We start from the raw sequence: 22,309 nt of genomic DNA on the forward strand, positions 1-22,309 counted from the left end.
GGGGCTATCCCTGGCCATGGACAAAACTTGCATGGAGCCAAAGAGAAGATCCCTCAGCCCAGAGTCCTTGGCTCCTTCTGAATGAAGCCTGTTTGTACTGGGAGGGGGCTCTTACCTGTGATCTGGGCCTCCGTGGTGAGATGCTTGGGCTCCTCTGTCCAGGGGGTGGCATGAACAGCCACACTCCAGTCACTCCACGTGCCAATGTCGTTGTCTTTGGCTGCCACCTGGATGATGTATTCCTTGCCAGCGTAAGCATCCGTGATGGTGTGCGATGTCCCATCCGACAGCTCGACCTGGGGGCAGCAGCGGGGAGGGAAGGGCGGTCAGAGGAGCTGCCCAGAGGTGTAAGGCAATCAAGTATATTTAGCTTGGCTAAACGATATTAACAAGACCTTTTCGGCACTTTTGGAAATACTGGGGCGTTGTGGGCAGAGGCACAAGCCCAGGACAGGGATGGAACGGGAGGGAGATGCTCCAGCTGCAGCTACACTGAAGGAGTAAAGACCTAAAGTGGTTCCACTCCCAGATTCACGGCGTCAGAGTGGAGCAGCTTCCTCTAGAGGTCACCAGAAACTAGCAGATGTGCGTGCGGGCTTCCTCGGACATGCTAGGGCAGCTGGGAGTTGGATATTGCAGGCAGTGGGTGGGGTGTGCAACGCGCTTTCAGGGCACCACTGACAGTGCTGGGAGGAGGCTTCCCTGCCAGCAACACCTCTGGCCAGCCCGATCCCGTGCCTGCTGGCATCCCGTTGTTTTGGCTCGCATCCCTCCAGCTGGGCCTTTGGATAAGTATCAAGTTGTGTCCAGACATCTTTCCTAGAAACTATTCCCTCTGTCCCATTGTCACTGCTGTCTGAGCCATAGAAGATCCTGCCGTCCTTTGTGCTGCAAAGTGCAATGGTTTAACCCCATTTAACCCTCCAAGAGATCGCGGTTCCATTTGGAGCTTGGCTCCAGGACAGAGGGATGCAGGTGCTCAGCAGAAATGCACCTCGATGGCACAGATCCCGGTGAGCAAACATGTGGCTGACAGAAGGGGAGGGCTCAGCATCCAAATGACCAGGGCAGGAGCATCTGGTAGAAGCTAAGTGGGACACTGCCCTTCTCCCCATCTCTGAGACTGAGGACCAACCTGCTTCCCACTTGAGTTCCCCTCTGTGCTACTGTGTGTGGCATGGGGGGCACACAGGGCACCCCTTGTCTGCCCTGCACCCTGCCCAGACACATTTCTGATAAATGCTGCAGGATGAGGGGTGGTGTGGGACAGACACAGCCCATCTGCCAGGGGCTCGAGCATCACATCGTGGGCGGGAGCAGCTTCATGGTGCTACACGTGTGGTGTCCTCCAAATCTCCCCAGGCACCCAGGAGAAAGTCAGGCACAGAATCACACTGTCCTGGGGCACAGCAACAGCTCAGTGACAGGAGGAAGATCCAAACTTCTGTGAGGGAAGGAAGGAAGGAGGGAGGGAGGGAGGGAGGGAGGGAGGGAGGGAGGGAGGGAGGGAGGGAGGGAGGGAGGGAGGAAGGAAGGAAGGAAGGAAGGAAGGAAGGAAGGAAGGAAGGAAGGAAGGAAGGAAGGAAGGAAGGAAGGAAGGAAGGAAGGAAGGAAGGAAGGAAGGAAGGAAGGAAGGAAGGAAGGAAGGAAGGAAGGAAGGAAGGAAGGAAGGAAGGAAGGAAGGAAGGAAGGAAGGAAGGAAGGAAGGAAGGAAGGAAGGAAGGAAGGAAGGAAGGAAGGAAGGAAGGAAGGAAGGAAGGAAGGAAGGAAGGCAGGCCTAGGCCAATGCACCTGTGGGATGAGGCTGTTCTGGCAGTGTGGCTGTACATACCCAAGGGATGGTGTGTTCAGTGCCATCACCCCATGGCTTGCTGGAGTACCTTCAAAGCAGGAACTCACCCTGAGAAAGAACCAGCCCATTTCCTTCTGTGCAGCACATGCAACAGCCCAGCACAGATGTAATCCCTTTGGCATGAAAGCTGCCGCCCCCTCCAGGCTTTTCCTCTGGGGGATTCCTAACAGGAGGGGGCATTTTTGCTTTCTTGTCCAGGTGAAAATTCTTACTTCCAGCCTTCTGCCCAGAACATCAGAGCCCTTGGGCTTTGCACTCCCAGCTGCTTCTGCCAGCCGACCTGAGCCCCACATCTGGAGCACACCTGGATGCAGGCCTGATTGGTCTTCCCACAGCCACTGGGAGCCCAGGCACCTCGGGGTGGGCAGGCAGGAGAGCCACCAGGTCATGAATCATCTGGTCTGCTAGGCAGGTCACCTCCCTGGAGTGGCACAGTGAAGCTCTCTCTGCCACCCAGACCTTGGGAGCTCTTTGGTGGCACCCACCAATGTGGATGGCAATGCCAAGGGAATCAAGTTAAATTAGTTCCTAATGCTAATTATATGAAATGAAACCTTGCAGGGTGAGCTGCCAACTCTGCTGACTTGACTTGCTCTGTGCTGGCTGGGGTATGGTTTGGAGTTGGAGAATGAGGACAGGGCTCTAAAAGATGCTGGGCTTATGACTCTGTCCAAGACTTCCAGCGTGCTCTGAACCCCCTGGCTCCTTCCTGGGACTTGCACCAAGCAGGATACAGGCAGGCCAACCCTACTTAGGTCCTGATGACCTGGCAGGGCTGCTTTCCCATCAACATTTTCTCCATCCCAAAATCCATCCTAGCTTTCCCTTGGGAGCAATTGCGGCCTCTTCCCACTGACAAAAAATCAGCAGTTGAGTGTGTGTAGGTGGGGTGTCACAGGCACAATGGAGTTAAATCTGTGCTTTGCCTGGGCAGGGGGAGTGTCCCCCCAGGACCCAGATTGTCCCTTCTTGCAAGACCTGGGAGGATGTTGCCCTAAGCTCTGCTTTACCCCACAGTCAAAAAGAGAACGCATAGATGGTATCATCCATCTCTTCCCACATACACAACCTCTGGATGCAGACCTTCTGAGCTGGGCAGCCAGGGACATACCCAGCATTGGTCATGGTGGGGAGAAAGCCACTGGGTGGGTGCTCAAAGGGATTGGGTCCAACTGGACACAGTCAGGGAGAGACAGAACTGGGGGAAGACACACTGAAGAGGCTGTGGGAGTACGGGTGGACACACAGCATCAAAGGCAGAGAGAGAAATTCCTTAATCCATGTCCTTGCCACACAGAGACAAAAGCTGGAGGAAGGCTGTGCATGGTAATTTTTTTTGGCCAGGGTGGGGGTTTGTGTGTGGCTGCCTGCCTTTGTGCACCTGCCAAAAGTCACTCCAACTGGCTGTGAAGTGCTGCCCAGATTAATGAGGGATCAGTAGCCAGTGCAAGGCAGAGCTATTAGCATTGCAAAAAAAAAAAAAAAAAAAAAAAAAAAAAAAAAGAAGAAAAAGAAAATAAAAGGAAAAAAGAAAGAGAGAAAAAGAAAAGAGAGAGAAAGAGTATAAAAGCCCTTGAACCCAGTAATTCAGATGACAGCTTGCTGAGGACAGCATGGGCTGGGATCCCATACCCTGCCATGGTCACATACCCCCACATTCCTGCTTGGAAAGATTATGGAGCTGCCGAGTGCCCACCCACAGTCCCAAGTGCCAAGATGAGCACATGGGCCAGTGCCACATTGATGGGATGGAGACAGACACTTAGGGCAGGCTGAGGGGAGGACTGCTCGCCACTTGGTTTTCCCCCTGTCCATGCTGGTCCCCCCTGCACATGTGCTGGAGGCCTGGGGACATCCACAGCAGCCATACACAGCCCAGCCCTCCTTCCAGTCCCTGCCTGCAGACTGATGTCCCTGCCTCGGTGCTTGACACAGCAGGAGTTAAGAAAGCCACTGTCCCCTCTGAGCTCCCCTCACCCTGCTCCCATGGCCCCCAGCCCACCCTGCCAGGGTGCCCTGGCAGTGAAAAACGACACTGTGCTTTGTTCCCACCCAGGCTCTGCTCCAGGTACAGGGCGACCAAGTAGCAATTACTGGTGCACAGGGTGAACACGGGCAGATCTGAAGCCCTCATGGCCTTCAGAAGGGGATGGGGCAGTGGGGCAGGGAAGAAACCCCCACCCCAACAGCTGGGCAGGGGGCTGGTGTGTGTTGAAAGGAGGTGCAGGGGGAGAAGGGTGGATCAGATGCCTCCTTTTCTGCATCCCACATGAAAATGTGTTTGCTGGCTCCCTTGTGGTGGCAGTGGCTCTGTTTTCCATTCCTAGACACCTCCTGCTTTCCAGTGCAGCTCCTAGAGTGGGGAGGGGGTGCTCCACCAGCAGTATGGGGATGAGGACTGGCACCCCTCTGTCCCAAGGCAGGGCTGCACTGTGTCTGTGTGTGTGACAGGACAGTGACCACACACCTGTCCCAGGTGCTGTATCAAGCCTAGATGAGTCTGTTTTCCCCAGAATAAAAGGAGCGCCCTCCCTGGCTATTGCAAGGTGAAGTTGATGTGCTCACACAGCCTTTGCTACCCACAGCACACACAGAATGAGCATAACCTGGCTCTGCCAAACATCTGGCATCCTTGCAGCCTCGTCCTCTGGATGCTACTTGAATTATACTGGATGATGGGGGAAATTGGAACTGGATAGGGATGGGGACACCCCAGTGAGCTCTATTTCACAACCACTTTTCCCCACAGCATGGGCCAGATCCTGCCACTGGGCTGCAAGGAGCTTTGCAGGGACTCAGCTACACAAACAGCTGCTGTTTCAGGAGCCTTCAGTCCCTGTGAGTGCAGGGGGATCCCAGCAGGGTTTCCACCTGTGCTGAGGAACAGAATAAACCCAAAGAAGAAGTAATCCCCAAGCAAACTGCCCCACCACTGGGAAGTTCAGGAGGGTCACTGCAAACAGCCAGTGCAGCTTGAGAAAAGATGACGCCATGTGGAAAAGAAACGTTTTGCTTTTTCCCTTTGAAAAAGGGAATATATTTGCCTGGAGAGCAAATATGTCTGACAGTGATTTCTAACAAAGGTACCCCCTAATACCTCCTCCTTCCACAGAGCTGCAACAATCAGTTGGTACAAGCCCAGACACAACTTTCTACCTGGACTCTGGAATGACTGAAAGTTGGGGAAAATGAATGACCCCCTCTTATTCTTTGCAGGTGGGTAGTGGAAAAGCCACTCCAGCAAGGCCTGAGCTGTGCTCTCTGCTGTCACCCCCTCCTCAAAAGGCTGTTGTGGTGCTGCACAGAGCCCAGCCCTGCTGTGGGTTTGGGAGGATGAGCTATCACAGGGCTCCTCTGCAGCCTGGGCTGTGCCACACCAGGTGCAGCTGAATGGATCCCTTCTGGCTCAAAATAAAGACCATCTTTGAAAGCAGGGGCTGTAACAGGAAAACAAGGTAACAGGAAACTTTCTCCAGACATGCTGTCAGAGGTTGCTTCTGCTTGTGGCTATGGGGAAGATGGGGGCAGGGATGCTGAGGGCACTCAGCAACAACTCTAACCTGGCCTGCACTGGCATAGGCTGCTTGCAGATTCCTCCACCATGCTGGTGCAGTGGGCTGGGGGTGAAAGCAGCTTGTGCATGGGCATGGCAGAGCACAGAGACCTGCCCAGTGTGGTCTGCATGTGGGCAGGGAAAGTTAGGCTTGCTAGCACCTTCCTACCTGCTTGTAGCTGTGTGAGCATGCAGGTGGGGACATGCACGACTGAGTGCCCTGCTGCTCTGTGCCACCTTTACAGCTGCCAGCTGCTCAGTACTGTTAGGTCACCAGCAGTTTCCAAGGGGGCTGAGAGCACCCAGGCAATGCCAGCCAAGGGTCCTGAACCTGCTCTATCCCAGAGAAGGTGATTTCTGGGCATTTCCCACCCCTACCCTCCTCTGAGAAAATCTCTGCTCCAGCCCTGCCTGCCCCATGCTGAGCTGCAAGAAACACTATTACAGACTCCATATTTTGCTCCCATCTATTAATTCTTTGGATTTTTCCCCCCTTCTTTTTTAATCACTGACTTTGCAGCCAGGAGGAGAGAAATGCTGCAATAAAAGCTACCAGGCGTGAAGTTGTAACCCAGCTTGCTCAGGGTGACCTCCCTGCCAAGATTGCCTTGCAAAGAGGGGGAGTGCAGGAAAGGCAGCAGAGGTGCAGGGGGATGTGAACGGGCACAAAGAGGCACTCCTGCTGCAAAGTGACATTGCCACCGTGCCGGCAGGGACGCTGCTATGGCAGGCAGTGGCACTAATTGCCTTCTTACCCAGCTTGCTCCATCCCTCTCCTTGCCCATCACAGACAGGATATATGCATTAGTTCACACTCTCAGGCTGTATCAGGCTGTTCCGAGGCAGGAACTTCCAGAGACAGAATGTGAGATCCACTTCTCCGACCAAAAAATGTTGCTTTGCCCTGGGAGACAAGCCTGAGCCTGCCCTGGCAGCCAGTTCCAACATTGATGAGGGAGGTCAGTCCAGAGGACAATGCCATCCTTGCACCAACAAACCCAACACTAAGTATTTGGCAATTTGACAAACTTTCCAAGCCTGTCTCCCAAACCCCATCATTTTCCCAGATCAGAGGCAAGCACAGATGTCTGTGTGGGTTTGTTGGGTTTTTTTGTCCAAATTCCTAAAATCCTGCGATGGTGGGAGCACTTCTACTTGCACTTCCAGAGAAGGACGCTTCCAGCCCTCGCAAATGCTCACGAACATGCCCCTAATGCTTCCAACGCAGAAGAGGAAGGAGAGAACCCAGCCACATTATTAGCTTTAAATATCTCATGACCTTTTACTGCAAATCTCAAGATCTGAGGCGCAGCCCGCCTCACGGTTCGTTAACATTTCATGTTGTCAGCGCGGCCAATGGGTTCAATTAGACTTCGCGACGGCATCTGCAAATTGCTGGCAACCCACAGTAGGAAATCCTCCCTCGGTCTGGCCACCAGCTCTGACGCTGCATAAGAAATACCTTCTCGAGCCTCGCCACATTCCTGGGATGTGCATCGAGCTGGCAAGGGCTCAGCGCACGTGATCGCCCTCCAAAAACTGCGAAAGGGATGGGGGGGCGCGGATCCTGCTGCAGAAAATGCCATGGGAAGGGAGACAAAGTGGCTGCAAGAGCTGTCCATGGCTCCCCAGAGATGCTGAGGAGGGTGTGTGGCCACCCGCCTGCACGGAGGGGCGAGCGTGCAGATGCGCTCGCAGGGAGATCGCATGTGTGAGTGCGGCAATCGCTGCTGCTGCGAGTTAACTGAAGGAGCCTGTAAAACCAGAAACAGGCTATTAGCAATCCATTAGGAAAGGCTATCAGTTCCAGCCTAGGTAAGCCATTAGAGGAACATCTGAGAGCATTAGGAGAGCTCGCTTGGGGCCAGGATGGGGCTATAAAACAGAAGAGGAAACCACGCTGATCTGGCTTGAATTACAAACTTAAAAGCGGGAGAAAAATAAAGGATACCCTAAACATTTAATGTTTTATATTTAGGAGACAGAAGGGGAGATTTTGCCAAAAGGAGAGAATAAAAAAACCTGTTTAGGCTACAAATATCCATCTCTCTTCTGGCAGCAGAGAAACCACCAGCCCCTCTTCCAGAAAGGGAAGAGTGTGATTTTAAAGTTTCTTGAGTTTCAGAGTGAGCTCAGCGCTGGTGAGTTGGAGGGGAGTCTTTGGCCACATGATGTGACATGATGTGACACGGCTGCATCCCCAACAGCTATGAAATGCTTGTGCCCAGGTTCAAGGGAGCTGCTGTGAGGAGGCATGATCCAGCATACCTGCATACCCATGTGGAAACTCATCCTCATCCTCATCCTCATCATCATCATCCCTCCAGGATAATAATTCCCAGAGCACGTTACCGTAATTCCCAGAGCAAACCTCAACACGAGAGCTGCTAAGTGGTCTGGGTGGAAAGGTGCTGCTGAGCAGGGGAAAGGGATTGCAAATGGCACGCTGGGGCTCAAACCCAATTTGCAAAGTGCTGGGAAGGAGGGTGTTCTCCCTAGAGATTGCTTCACAGTGTGGGATGCTTGGGCCAGGCATCACCAGACCTTCTCTGGAGGAGGGGAAACTGCATTTATGGCCAGCTGACACAGTGGTGGTCTCGATAAGATCCACTGCTCCCATCATGGATGGCTTCATCTTCTGGTGCCAAGCCCTGGCATTATTAAAATCCTGAAAGGAAGAGCCTGGAAGAAAGCAGATGCTGATTGAATCAGGCCCTATGGTATTTGACAGCTCGACATCCATCTGATCCTATTAGTGCTCATTCGGTCCTGCCTGCCGAGGTGCTGTGCATAAATCAGACCCTGCAAAGATAACGGGAGGTGGAGAGGTGAAAGAGGAGCTGCTTCTTCTGCCAAGAAATACCACGTGTGAGCAGGGCCTGCATGGATATTCTGTCTCTGGGCAGCCTCTGATGCTCCTTTGTGGGTTTTCTCCTGCAGGGATGCTGGGCTTCCCACAGGGCTGCCAAGCACCTGCTGAAAATCCACGGCTGCTATAGAGGTGGGCTGCCATGAGGAGGCAGGGGCACAGCTCAGCCTGTGGACCTTGGGCAGACAGGGATGTGCCAGAACATGAGGTTACCCATCTCCTCCTGGCTGCTGGCAGGGACTTCTCCTCTCCCTACCGAGCTCCAAGCTGCCCCATTGTCAGTGTGCAGGTTGTGTGGGCATAAAAAGCAAGGGCTTCTCTGTGCCAACAGCCAGAGCCAAGATGGGGGGCAGCTTGAGGCAGGAGACCTGCACCTCCACGAGAATTAAAACATGCTCCTGCAAGCATGGCATGTGTCACCACCTCATCCTTTCCCAGGGCACTTGTCCCTTTGAGCTGAGACCCAGCACGGCCACCACAGGCCAAGAGGGATAGATGAGCTAGACTTGGACCTACCAAACCATGTCCTTCCCTTTTCTATCTCAGTTTGGGGGAACAGGGACACCCTCCAAAATGACAACAAGTAATAAGATAAACAAAGAGTGCAGGCAGGCTTGGGCATGCTCCAAGCATGCTGACATTGGTGGGGGTTAATTTTTGGTACAAACACCTGCATTTGGGCTAAACAGGTAGAATGTGCCAATGGGGTCTGGGGTCAGAGCAGCTCCAGCTGCTGCAGCGCTGCCTTCCTCTGGTGTTTGGGAAACGATTGAATTAGGCTTAGCAAATAATTCATCTGATGAATAGTGGCAGTTTTCCTCAAATCATCCACAAATCAGATTTTTCATTACCCAGCCAGCAGGGCAGGGAGTCAGAAAACAAGGCTGGCACCTCACTCACGGAATGCTTGCACTTTCTCACTGAGCAAATTATTCCCCAAACACTCTTCTCCATCAGTCAGTGATGAGGAACATGTCTCTTGCAAGGGGATATTGATTAAAAGCAGTACCCAGCACTGCTGCACCTTCCTGAAATGCTGGGAGATGAACTCTTCCCAGCAATCCTTGTACCCAGCAGGAGAGCTAGTACCTTGAGCGCTCTCTGCATCTCAGGATATTTTTATGTAGTAGGAGTTAGGTTTTTACTGAACAAGACCTGCCTTTTCCAACTAGGGTGGCCCTGCCACCAGTGTCACCAACACCTCAGTGTATTTCCCACCATCACTGCCTGCCTGAGGGCACTGATGGGGAGGCCACAACATCCCCTCAGGGCTCTGCCTGATGGGACTGCCATGGCTTGACTCTGCAATTATGGTGCCCCACACCCAGTGATGGAGGGACCTGCTACTCAGAGGGTGTAGGAGGTGACTCAGTGACTACCCCACCGTTTTTGGGTGCAAACCAGGGTATTTGGCTGCATCTGGTCTGTGGCAGGGCAAAACCATCAGCTTTTTCCACAACAATTGCACACCTTGGGGAAAAAAAAAAAATAAATGTTGTGTTTGGAAGTTTCCACTAAATCTTCCCCTTTTTACACAGCTTGAGCATTTCTGCCCCAAATAGAAAAAAAAAAAAAGTCCAACAGAAAACTAATACCCAAACTCCACCTATGCCTTCTAACCTCTCTGGATCCTCCACAGGTGCTCTCCCACTACTAGGGAAGAAACAAAGGGCAAAGAGACAAGCAGGAAAACCCTCTAACTTTCAGAGCCATCAGCAAATGCTGCAATCTGAAACATAACCTGTGGTGCTGCCTCATCAAAAAACACAAGCAAACGCAAAAAATGACCAAGACACCTTGCAGAGTCATGAGCAAGCCTCCCATCCACTCTCCCACATATTCCTCTCCCCAGGAAGTGCTGGCTGGAAGAAAATCCCACTTAGCAGTTTGATGTAGGTTCCCAGAGACCCAGTGCTGCCTCTTATTTGACTTTTGTGTTTTTTTAGCACAATTGTTTATCAAGCAAAGCACCTAAGTGGCTTTCAGCTGGCCCAGCTTGGGCACAGAAGGGATGCTGGACGAGCTATGCCAGAGTAGCAGCACCTCCTCTCCAGCCACAGGATGCTTTGCTATACAACCTGAGCATACAAGCAGCACACAGAGGGGGGAAAAAAAAAAAAAAAAAAAAAAAATCAAATCCTGTTTGTTATCTTCCTGCAGTAACAAATGCAATCTGTCCTCCAGGCTGCCAAGGATTTCACTGACAATTTTTTTTTAAGGAAACAAGAAATAAAAGTAAGAAATACGATAACATCGCAGCAATTGCTCGGTGACTGTGCTCTGAGTTATGGTGAGCGGTATTTTATCTCCAGTTCAAAATCTAAATGTGGCAGAGGCGCATTTAAATGTGGTGACATTTATACTTTAAATGCCTTTTACATCTCGTTGGCAAGTTTTATATAGAACATATGTATGGAGAGTAGATAGGGGCCAAGGATGAAAACGCGGAGCAGGGAGAGGCTGCAGAGCCATTTGTAGGCAGAATGTGAGCTACAAGAAAGATAGAGAGGAGGAGAAAAGCAACGAGAAAGAGAAGGAGAGGAACGGGGTCCAGGTTGCCTGGGCAGTAAATATACATCTTTTTTTGGTCCCTGAACTCTTTTTTATAATGCAGCTTGTTCCCAGTCACCAGCTCGTCCCTCTCCCTCGCATCCCAGGCAGGGCAGCATCACTCACGTGTTGCCACTGGTCCAGGATGAGAGGCCGATACCGCAGGAAGAACTTCAGCGGGAAAGACTCAGGGTCAGGCCACGATGAGGGGTTTTGCCATGACACCTCCAGTCTTCGAGGGTTATTTGGCACGGGTTTGGCCACCACACTCTCCGGAGGGTCTGGCTTTACTGGAAGAGAAGAAAAGAGGGTGGTTGGCAAATGTTTGCATGTGGCATACTTCCTTTATACCCCTTGGCAAAGCTGGCTGGGCTTTGCACCATGTGCAAAGAGGAGCAGCCAACATGCATCCTTTTCCCAAACTAATTAGATGCAAATCACCTTTTGTTGTCCAGGTCATTGGCATGGCTGTCCTGGATCAAAATACCACCATTCAGGAGATGACAGCACTGCAGACACATGGAAACAACTGGGCCAAGGCAGAGAGCATTCCTCCTACACAAGCTAATTGAATTGGGATGAGCCCACCAAGCCAAAATCTTGCACTTCCCTTGCAACTGCTGATTTCTCTGAGTCTGACACACATTCTAGCCTGCTTACCTCACAATAATGTGGCAGAGTTTGGCCCTTGGGTTTAGGGCTGGGGTTTTGAGGATTCAAAGCATTGGCACATCATACTTACTAAGGGGGAAGGATTGCCCTGGTCACCTTCCAGCCCAGCTCTCTCTCTCACTTTCACTGCCTGCTCTGCTTTTGGGATATGGGGATATTTTCTTGCTACCTGACATGTATTGCAGGTGAATATTAACTGGCTGTGAGCTACACAACGTGCTTTGATGTTGCAGCTACTTCCAAAGTGTCAGAGGCTCATCACAGACAGGCCGTGATGAATGTTGCTGCCTGTTGCAGAGCAGTCCTTTTTCCATGCCAAGGGTTTGATCAAATCCTGACAGCTCAAACTCCCAATTGCAATAGCAAAGCTAAAAAAATTCGTGTACGCTCATGCTTATCCTTTAATCATGGTCAGGAAGGAGCTGGACACACGCAGCTGGGCACACAGCTGTGCCAGAGGTGGATGAGGGCTCTCTGTGCACTCCAAGAACAGCAATGCACATGAGTCTTCATGTCCTGGAAGGTGCTTAACCCCCTCCCAAGTCCACACGTAGGCAAGTGGATCCCTCCTGACCTGAACATTTCTGGACTGAACAATGGTCCTCAGGCTCTGACTGCCTTGAGCATAAGCCTGTCAAGATGTCAGCATCAGACTCCTCTCCCAAGGATGGAGGAGGGATTTGTGGGGCTGTGGGGAGCTCCCTTCTGCCTGGCAGAGCTCCTGTCCTACAGTCAGAAGTGTTCTTCATGCTGACTCCTGGGTTCCCTGCTGTGGGTGGGAAGTGATGCCCTCACAGGGGCTTTGCTTACCCTGAGAGAGGAAGAAGGTAGTGGTGGTGAGTGAGTGAGCCGCTCCCTCACCACCTGAGCCTGCCTGCAGGCAGCCCTGCCCTATGTGTGAAGGGCATCTTTCCTTCACTCAGATGGGATCAGGTGCTGATGTGTGGCCAGTCTGCTGCAAGTGGAGTCACATGTGAGCTGCTTGCTGCCACCCCTGCTCATCTCAGGAGAAACCAGAGTGATGGTGGCATTGCAGCAACTGTCCCTGCACTGCCACCTCTTGCTCATCTCAGGAGAAACCAGCCTGTGATGCTTTGAGAACACTTTCTTGTCTGCAGGTGAGGCAGAGAGGGTGCTGAATTGAAGCCACAGCCCAACTACCTTGGTGGGACTCGTTTTCCCCATGACATAGCCCACCACTACCTCTCTCCCCCCAGCCTCCTCTTGCTCAGCATCCTGGCACACACCCTGATGCAGTCCTTTATCACCAACATCTTCACCACCACCCTGGCTTTCATCACCTTCCCTCTGTCACAGTGGGTGTGAGGAGGGCTGGACAGCTTCCTCCTTCCCAAAGTCACTTCACCCTCAGAGGATGGTCCCAGAGCTCTGGCAGTGGCTGGTCAGCTGGTGAACCTAACCACGGGTGCCTAGAGCCACCTCCCAGCTCCCACAGACTCCTCTCTGTGGCAGGATGGGGGCACAATTTTCCATTTACAGCTTTATCCTCGGCAGCAGGAACTCTTTTCTGGGGCTGTGCTGAGCTGAGCTACTCCAGATGGCTCTGCAATTCCTCCGCTCACTTTGAATCCCAGGGCTGGGGCTGGACATCAGCTTCCATCGACAGGGACTTGGAGTCCAAACACATACGGAAAAGTATAAATCCAGTGTTGGCTCAGCAGGATGGGTTTGCAAAACAAAAGTCTGTTTGGCTGAACGAATGCAGATGACTGTGAACTGCAGCTCTGCAGCAAGGAAGTGGGAAGGAAAGTGCTGGGCTGGGGATGGATGCAGTGGATACTCCCTGGGTTAATGCAGGGGGCCTGGTTTTTAGTATGCCAGCATGAAGACATGATTAAATTCAGTTGGGCATGGCAAATGGGCTTGGGCAGCAATGAGAAATATGACTGTGACTGTTAAAGGAAGTCAGAAAAAGAAGTGCCCTAATGCTGAGGTGGGAGTCACCTGCCCATTTTGCAGGGATGTGACCCCTAGCCCCTCTCCTGAAAGTTGGCCACTGTTGCTTCTGCACAGAGGAAGGCTGCCCTGGCTTCAGGTGTGTGTTCCTGGCTGCTACAAGCCATCAAACAGCACTGCAGGTTAACAGGAAAACCAAAAATCCCTGGTACCACCTCATGTGCCCCCCCTCCATCCACAGGGCTCCTGCCCAGGGTAGAGGGCACAGCAGAGCCAACCCCTCCAGAATCACAAAGCCAAAACTGTTGTTGCCACAACCTTCCAACACAGTGGGGACACAACAGCCAGGAGAGGGGAGCAGTCCAGAGAGGACAAACCTGTGTCTCTTAGGACAGACCTCAGCCTGCTGTGCTCATCACGGGAAACACCTGGGCTGGTCCCACAGGGGCCAGATGAGGATTGAGGGGAGACAGGCTGTGTCCAGCTTCCTGATTTCTATGTGACCTTGAAGGAGTCATTTATACCCTGCAGACAGGGACAAGTGCTCCTCCTTCCCCAGCCTTTGTCTGCCTCCATTCAGGCTGCACATGGTGAGGCAGGGGCTGTCTGGCTGTACATCAACCAGCATAATAGAGCCCTGTCCTCACTGAGGGCCTGCAGGCAGTAACGTAATAAAAGCAGTAATAGTAATAATAATAATGGATGATGGGCATTAGGCTGAGTACTGGTTAAGCGGCTATAAAACCAGATGTAATATTATCCTGCAGAGCTGAGGGAGCATCATCAGACATTCCTGGGAAGGGGACTTGGCCAGGAGGCTACTCACAGCTCTTCCCACTTGGTTTTTGGCTGCAGTGTCTAAGTGAGGGCTTGAAGTGCAAGAAGAGCATCAGGGAGCAGCTTCTCCTTAAGGCACTGCACGTTCATGTTTAACTGCGAGTCTTTAGCTATCCATTGCCCCTGGCTGTTGTCAGACATGTCTCAAAATGAATCTGGTGGTTCAGAAAAGCAGCTGAGACCCTGTGGCATGGAGCATCCCGTCTCTCCAACAAGCACTAAAATGGATCCCTTGCGGCCATTAAATATCCCCTGGCATTTTCCATGAGCAGAGGGATATTAAACTCCATGTCTTAGCCAAATGTCAGTCTAGGTAATTTAATTCTGCCTCCCTAAGTAGTATGAATTGAACTGACCTTCTGCTTAGGCAACTGTATACCTGTGTTCAAAGACTCCCAATTTCATACAGACATGGGTATCGTGCAGCCTCTCTGGGATGCTCTGCATCTTCACTGCCCCAGAGCTGGAGTCAGAAGGATCAGATGACCTTCCCAAGGTCACACAAAGGATGGGCAGCATATTTGAGGAAGGTATCCACACCTGCAAGGCCCCATCCAAGGCTTCCTCCCTCCTTTTAGTGCTGTGCATCTTCTCATATTTTTCCCCATGATCATTTGACAAGAAAGATGATGAGGCAGGATGCTGGTGTTGCTATGTGTTGGTGCTGCCCTGGCTTTCCTGGGGGATACAAAAAACAGCTCTTGGGCTGAAACACAAGTGAGGAAGGTGTGGTTGTATCCTAGTGGGCCAAAAATATCCCCATGCTGTTCCAGCCATCACGAAGGAGGTGGCAGCTCTTTACACAGCCACCTCACTCCTCCCTGGCATCTTCCTCTGCCTCCAGATCCTCTTCCCCACAGTCCCTTTTCCACCTCCTCCTCCCTGGGGCTGGAGCCCTGATGTCTGTCTGGCTCTGCAGGACCCCCTTGCACTCACCTGTATTAATATCAATACTTCTGCAGAAGATGTAATTATGAAAACAATTTGCAGGAGCAAGATGAGGAGGAAGGCAGTCCGGATCTCCTGCATTGGTAGGAGATGGGGGCCAGAGGGCCGGAAAAGCTTTTCCAGTCATCATTGAAAATGACAATGCAGAGTGACCCTTCACAGCTGGCTGCTAATAACCAGCACGGCACGACTGCCAGCAAGGCAGGGGCTCAGGACAGCAAAAGAAAGTACCAGTCATTTTCCACTCAATTAGAGACCATCTTCTGAGCAGCTGGGGAAGGGATTTTCTGCTGGGGGCTCCAGGGATGGAAAAGGAGTGAAGAAGCAAAACCAAAGGAGGTCACTCCTTCCCAGGGGTCTTTTTGTGCTTGCCCAGGCTGGGTGGGTGGTCTGACTCAGGAGAGGGTCTTCTTCCAGCTGAGATGGTGCTGAGAGGGAGCTGCTGCCCTGCACTGCTCTCTCCTTGGCTCTGGGTTGCTGTGTCCCCAGGAGGGCGTAAGATCGGGGCTACGTGGCTGCACTCTAACCTCCATGCAGAAGGTATGATGTTTTTCTCCAGGAAAACACAAGGCAGGCTCTGACAACCACAGCCCAGGGATTTCAGGAGAAGCATCACACAGGTCCTGGCTGACACTGTTTCTTCATTTTAGCAGGATGTGTGCAGATGTTGCAATGTTCTCACTCAGCATTTTCTCACTGAGCCGAAGCAGCGGCTTTGCCCTGAGCCATAGGTTTTCCACCCTTCATCTAGCAAAGCGAAACCCAGAAAAATCTCCCAGATGACAGCTCATCAGGCCAGCTGAGATCCCCAGAAAACCTGCTGGATGCTAGATCCACACATCCAGCACTCCCCACGCTGGGAGACAGTCCTGAATTGCAGCTGCAGAGAAGAGAGCTGGAAGAGACACTGAAGCTTCAGTGAGGACCACAGGCAACCTGGGGCAAAACTGCCTAGCAAAATGTAGCAATGCAGTGCACTTGTTTTAACACCAGGATGGCATGAGGAGAAGTTCCACTCGGGGTAGACAGCTGTTGTTCAGCAGCTGCAGATGCTGTAATGATCTGCTAAGCCTGTGACTTCCCGCTTCAGCACTCTGTTACCACCCTGTCTGTGCTGCTGATGCGTGGCACCCCTACCAAATCCTGAGGAGAATTTCGAAGTTGTGCAGAATATGGAAGTTTTAAGGCCACTGGATGCTGAAGTGGTTATGGGAATGGGCTGCTGCAGGACATGGCCTCTCCTATCAGCATCAGCCCATCACCCCTTCCCCAAGTGCCAACCTGGAGCCAGGTGATGCTGGGTGGTCTGACCTCTCAGAGCACTGCTGAGACATGTCCAGGCACCCTGCACCCTTCCAGGCACTCGTGCAAGAGGCAGAAATAGTACACCAATGCTAAGGGCTGGCCTAGGGTAGTGCTGGTCTCTGTTCACCACTCCTCTGACCTGTGCCGAGTTCAAACTGCTGGGCTGGATCCAGCTTTGTGCTGGTGTTGGGATGCCCCAAGCTTGCAGCAGGGTGTGATTCCCCAAGGGAGCTGCCCTTGTGTGCTGGATGGAGGACCAGATGTTTGGGAAGCTAGGCAGGGCATGGGTGGGATACAGATGTTACAAGCGGGTGCCATGAACTCCTGGAGGAGGGAATGCAAGGAACTTGGAAAATGTTCTTTAATTGCTGTCCTGGGCCATGCAGGCTGGAGGTTACCTTCATTTTTAAGGAGTGTATCTTCCACAAACACAACAATTTCCATTTAAAGGCACCCAAATGACTGAAATTCCACCACTTCCCTGATAAGCTCCCTGCCTTGTTATTGGCATTCCCGATGCACTGATGAACACAAGCTTCAGGTATGGACCATGGCTGCAGACACATAGCAGGACAGTACCTGCTCCAAACAGTTGGCTGTTCAGTGCCTTGTTCGATATTTTCCAGAATTTGAGGTACAAAGGGAAAATCCGGTGGATTAGCAGTGGAGCTCCTCTTCTTGCACTCCAGCACTTCCAGCTTCTCCATGCTGTGATGCGTAGCACATCGAAGGCAAAGACCAAGCACTGGCTGCACTTTAATGATTCACCTAGTTGTTTTTCAGGTTCAGTAACTGCCACATGCAACCAGAAAATTGTTTTTCAGTGTATTCCTGAACTCCATTCTCTTCTATTTTTCCTGTTCTTTGAGGATGTCACAGCACCAGCTGTAATCCGGCTTTGGATGGTGGCTAAAGCTCCCTGATTTGCTGTGTTTGCACTGGATTGCTCAATTCATGCCCACCCTTCACAGTCAGGGGAGTATCTCTGCTGTGGGTGTGGACATGGATGCTTCCCAATCTCTGTGGCACAGCCTGAGACATGGACAGCCCATTCCACAGGGTCTGCTGCTCCCTGTCCCACACTGCACAGCATCTGCTGTCCTGACAGGGCAGTGAACAGGTGCAAAAGAAGAAACAGGGTTTTTAGGAAAATACTAGGTAAGGGCTGAGGGAACTTGACTATAGGAGAGCTTTATCCTGACTAAGAATGGAGAGAAGAGAATGGGACATTTTAATTCCTCTTGCAATCCTAATTCCCATGACTCTGCTTCCAGCACAAATACCAAACCTCTCCTTTAGGGATGCTCTGAGGTTGTAGGAATGGCAACACCATTTGGACCTCACAATTTTTAAAGCTCTCTGCCCTAATACATAGCAGCTTCTTTCCCTGCATCCCAAACAGGGAAGAACTCAGCAACTGTTGGTGATCTGGATCCACTGGGGGTGGGACCACGCATGACACCAGGCCACTGATGTGACCAGTGTGGAGGCTGCCTGTGGGCATCCTGCCTGGCTCCCCCAGGATGCTCAGGTGCCTGCAGGGCCCTGGGAATGGGAAGGGCACAGGGAGGATGCCAGAGTGGCTCAGATCCCATCTCCATGGATAGGCAGAATCTCCACTTGGTGAGGCAGTCCCTTCCCTGCTGCATCGTTCCAATGGATGACACTGCACCACAAGCCAACCCCAAACACCGCCCTGGAGAGGCCTTTGCTGCTGTAGAATTTACCTATGGCGAACTCGTCAAAGGTGAGAGTGGTGAAGTTCTTTCCCAGAGCATTCGTGACTGTCAGAGTCACCTTGTACTTCACTGTTGAGAAGAGCTGGAGGTACCTGATGTGACACCTGTTTTTGGGAACGGCATCCTTCTCACAAACCATGTCTTTTGTGCCATGTCTGGAAAGCAGAGATGAGAAGAGGTGTTACCTGTGGATGCACCCAAGCTGCTGGAGGAAGGAGGCAGATTGTGCAGCTCTGCATCCCCGCTAAGACAATGGTCCCCAGCCCTTGCTGCAGCCAAAGGGCTGTGTTCCTCCTGCCAGGGAATTGTGTGGGCCCTTGTGTATGACATTTTCTCCCAAGCCTACACAGAGGCTTCAGTGAACGTCCTCATGCTGGCCCCATGAAAAAAAAGAGACCCTACTGGGGGTGGATTTGGGTCTAGCCCTCCTATGAGAGGAACAAGGTCTCCCTTCTGTGGTGACACAAACCTCAGAAGACACTCCACAGCATCAGCCTGTATAAGGGCTGTGCCAGAACTTAGGCTCAGGGTAGGGAATGATGACATGCCATGGCCAGTTCTAGGTGAGAAACACTCCTGCTGCCCAACAACAATCAGCTCACACCAGAAAAGAGCATGGATGCACCAAATGTGCCAAAAAACAGTGGGCACAACATCCACTAAAGACAGCAGGTGCAGAGAGGATGGTCTTGGGAAGCATGGAAAGGGGACCTGGGAGATGGAGACTTTCCTGGTCCCTCCTAGGAAAATTGAAAGGCATCCCAAACATCCATTCCCAAACATCCAGTTTGTATGTCCCCAGAAAATCCTTCCCCATGCCCATTTTTGAGGCACTGACACCATATGCTCAGTACAGGTCAGACCCACTGCCCCAGGACCTCATGGCACTACTTGAGACCTGCTCCAGGCTGTGGGGACTGAAACTCACCCCACTGCTCCCTTTTTTCCCAGACACTTACATGACAGAGATGTTGAAGGTGTTGGGGATGTAGGTAGGAGTGGGCAGGTGCCAGCTGCAGTAGAAACCCTTCGGGTAGTTGTTGGACCGGCACATCAGCACTGGCTCCTTCGGCGGGGCTGCCAGGGAAAGAGAAAGGGTAATTACCCACTGAGGTGGGGTCATCATCAAGTTCTGAGCAAAGGCATGATCCTCCATTCCCAGCTGCTGCCAGATTGGGAGGGGAGGGTTTGCAAGAGGAGCCTGGCCTGTGTTCATCAGCTGCTGGAAGTGTCTGGGGGTCTTTATCCCATGTCTTGTGCTGAGGTCCTCCATGCTTGCTTTGGGCTGGGCTGTGCAAAACTCACCTTCTCCTCAGGCAGCTCACTGCTTTTAATGAGGGATGGAGTGACAGAGATGGTCTGCAGGTACCAGGGGAAATTGTCTTCAGGGCTGTGACAGAGATGTTGCTGATGAGGAGGAGGTGCTGCTCTCTTGACCCCATTAATCTACGCTGCTCACAGCTTTCTCTGCCACATCCCTGGGGAGTGATAAACTTATTGAGGGATGATCCTCCAAATGATCAGAGGTCACCCAAGGGAGGAAGCAGAACCACTGGCAAGATGAGGAGGAACAATGTGAAAGCAGCAGAGAAAATCCAGCTCTGCAGGATGACTAACAGTGTTAACGCTTTTGGCATGGAGAAGAGCATCCCTGACTCTGCTGCACAGCCTCCAAAGAGACACAGAGGCAACAGGAGACAGGATGAGAGCATCCAGTGGGAGCAGCCTTCCTCTGGCCTCATCAGCTGATCCTAGAGGTTAGAGGCAGAAGAGGATTTTAACCCCAGTGAAGTGTTTGAAATGTTCACACTGTACTTGGCTTTCCTGGACACATGTGCAGTGCACACTGTTTTTTGCAGGAGCACAGCAAGAGTGGCAGGAAAACTCTGCAAAATGCTGAGGGACAGTGGATGCAAAGAATGAGATGTAATACCTTTTGGCTGATAAATTTTGCCCTTGTTGGTAAAAATCTTACCTAACCTGACACCAAAGTCAACTCTTCTTGGTACCCAGGCAATTGCATTGATTGTTAAGAGCAGGACCCTGGCACAGTGCCTTACCATAAAATACACTCCCCAGGCTGGAAGTGCACCAGGATTCCCCTTGGAAAGGCTGTCTGATCTGTGGTGCTCCCTCTTTCCCTTTGTTAGCCCTCATCCCCATCCATCCACTGGGAATATCCCAGGACACGCTCTTCTCTCCAAGCAGAAACAAAGCGAGCAGACCTGGCAGCCTCAGCACCTCCTCAGTCCCACAGCCCAGGTGTCACTGGCACGGCACACCCGGGGGCACAGAGTCTGCTATGGTCTGCAGAGGGGAAACTGAGGCACAGGGGTGGCGCACCCCCGGCGCCCCTGGGGCAGGGCTTAGAGGGTGCAGGCAGCTGAAAAGGGAGCCAAGTGCAGCGGAGTCAGGGAGCAGGGAGCAAGGAGGAGAGGGAACGGAGGGGGCCGGCGGGAGGGAAGGCTGTGCCGCTCCGAGTGTTCCTCCTAATGGCTATTTCAGCCTTCAGCCGACAGACGAAGGCCAGAGCCTGCTTAATGAGCCTCCCGGTTAAATTATTCAAGCAGACCCTCCACATCAAAACAGAATGGCTAATCGCAAAGCCAGAGACAAGGGCCTGATCTCTGCTACAGCCCCATCCTCTTCCTCCTCCCCACAGGCTCCTTAACCCTTTCCCTGCCTCCCCTGGGCGTGGCGGGAGCAAAGGCAGCCTTGCTCTTTGCAGGGTGCAATGAGGGGTCCGGGAGGTGTCCCGGAGGGGCTGAAGGGGTGCAAGGGGGTTCGGGGACAGCCTCTGGGTGCCGGGTGACCGCGCGGTGGCACTGTGGGCTAACAGCACCTGCCCGGCACCCGGCAAACCGGGATGGGGCTGGCGGCGCTGCTTGGGGATGCTGGGGACACCGGGGATGCTGGGGACCCTGGGGATGCTGGGGACACCGGGGATGCTGGGGACCCTGGGGATGCTGGGGACACCGGGGATGCTGGGGACCCTGGGGATGCTGGGGACACCGGGGATGCTGGGGACCCTGGGGATGCTGGGGACACCGGGGATGCTGGGGACACTGGGGATGCTGGGGACACCGGGGATGCTGGGGACCCTGGGGATGCTGGGGACCCTGGGGATGCCACCGCAGGCGACTCGCCCGCTTGCTGTTTGCGCTCAGCTGTTCCGCTCGTCGCCGGGAAGCCGGGCAGAAGCAGGCGGGGCCTTTTCGAGCATTCCTGGAGTCCTGCAGGGTCCAGCCCTACCAGCACGGCCCAAGAGGCTGCACTGCTATGCGCCACAATTAGTCCATCTGAGGATAATTTATCTCCATTGTCTCCAGTATCACGCCGGATGCGGCTCTCTGTGATCTCTGCTAATTCCTCCGCTGAGGAGGCTGGGGCGGGCTCCCTCCTCCAGGTTCCTTTGGCTGGGAGGAGGAGGAGGGAGGGCTGCCCCTTCTGTACCCTGCTTCCATCCCCACTCCGCAGAAGGCCTTGAGAATGCCCCATTTCCACAGCACTGAATGCCGTGAAAATCCTGCCCTCTGCTTCAAGGCTGGTCCCCAGGAGCAGCCCAAACCTTTTGCGTCCAGCATGCTCCACCTCTTGCCCTCTGGTGTCTTTTATCAAGACAGAGGTGGAAGGAGAGACTGGGGAAGGGAGACAAAATGATCCTCGCATCCCTGGCCTCCTTTCGCAGAGTTCGAGGACAGATGCAGCTGAAGGGAAGCTGCTGTATGAAGCCTGTCTCACCCCAGCCTTTGCCCTCTCTCTGGGCAGACACAAGCTGTCTCACACACACACTCCTGCAGCCTGCATCTCTCCAGAGAGCCATCAGTCCCAGAGCCACGGGCATCCTGGGACGGAGTTGTCAGGCAGCTACCCCACTTTCCACCCTGACAGGCAGAAAGTTCATGGCACAGTGTGAGGCCAGTGGAATGAGCCACAGCGGGCTGTGACCACGACACCACACGGGTTACTTGGCCACCACTGCCAGACACCACAAAGGAGAGGGCTGCAAGCCCCTTCTCAGATGTCTTGCTGCATCAGGAGGGCTCTCTTTGCCCAGCCAACCATGG

General features: G+C 52.8%; 1 protein-coding gene across 9 annotated transcripts in view; it reads right to left on the reverse strand.

Annotated features, from left to right (window-relative positions):
* CNTFR (ciliary neurotrophic factor receptor) overlaps window positions 1-22,309 on the reverse strand; it is a 200,055-nt gene that overhangs the window by 3,600 nt on the left and 174,146 nt on the right. For all 9 annotated transcript variants that reach the window (XM_086866645.1, XM_086866642.1, XM_086866646.1 and 6 more), the window contains 4 exons: window positions 19,202-19,319; window positions 18,231-18,397; window positions 10,951-11,114; window positions 116-296 (listed from right to left, as the gene is read on the reverse strand). In XM_086866645.1, coding sequence (XP_086722771.1) covers window positions 116-296; window positions 10,951-11,114; window positions 18,231-18,397; window positions 19,202-19,319 — 630 coding nt within the window. The remainder of the gene's footprint in view (window positions 1-115; window positions 297-10,950; window positions 11,115-18,230; window positions 18,398-19,201; window positions 19,320-22,309) is intronic.

This window comes from Cyanistes caeruleus, chromosome Z (assembly GCF_971803275.1).
Source record: "Cyanistes caeruleus chromosome Z, bCyaCae1.hap1.1, whole genome shotgun sequence".
Lineage (NCBI taxonomy): Eukaryota > Metazoa > Chordata > Aves > Passeriformes > Paridae > Cyanistes > Cyanistes caeruleus.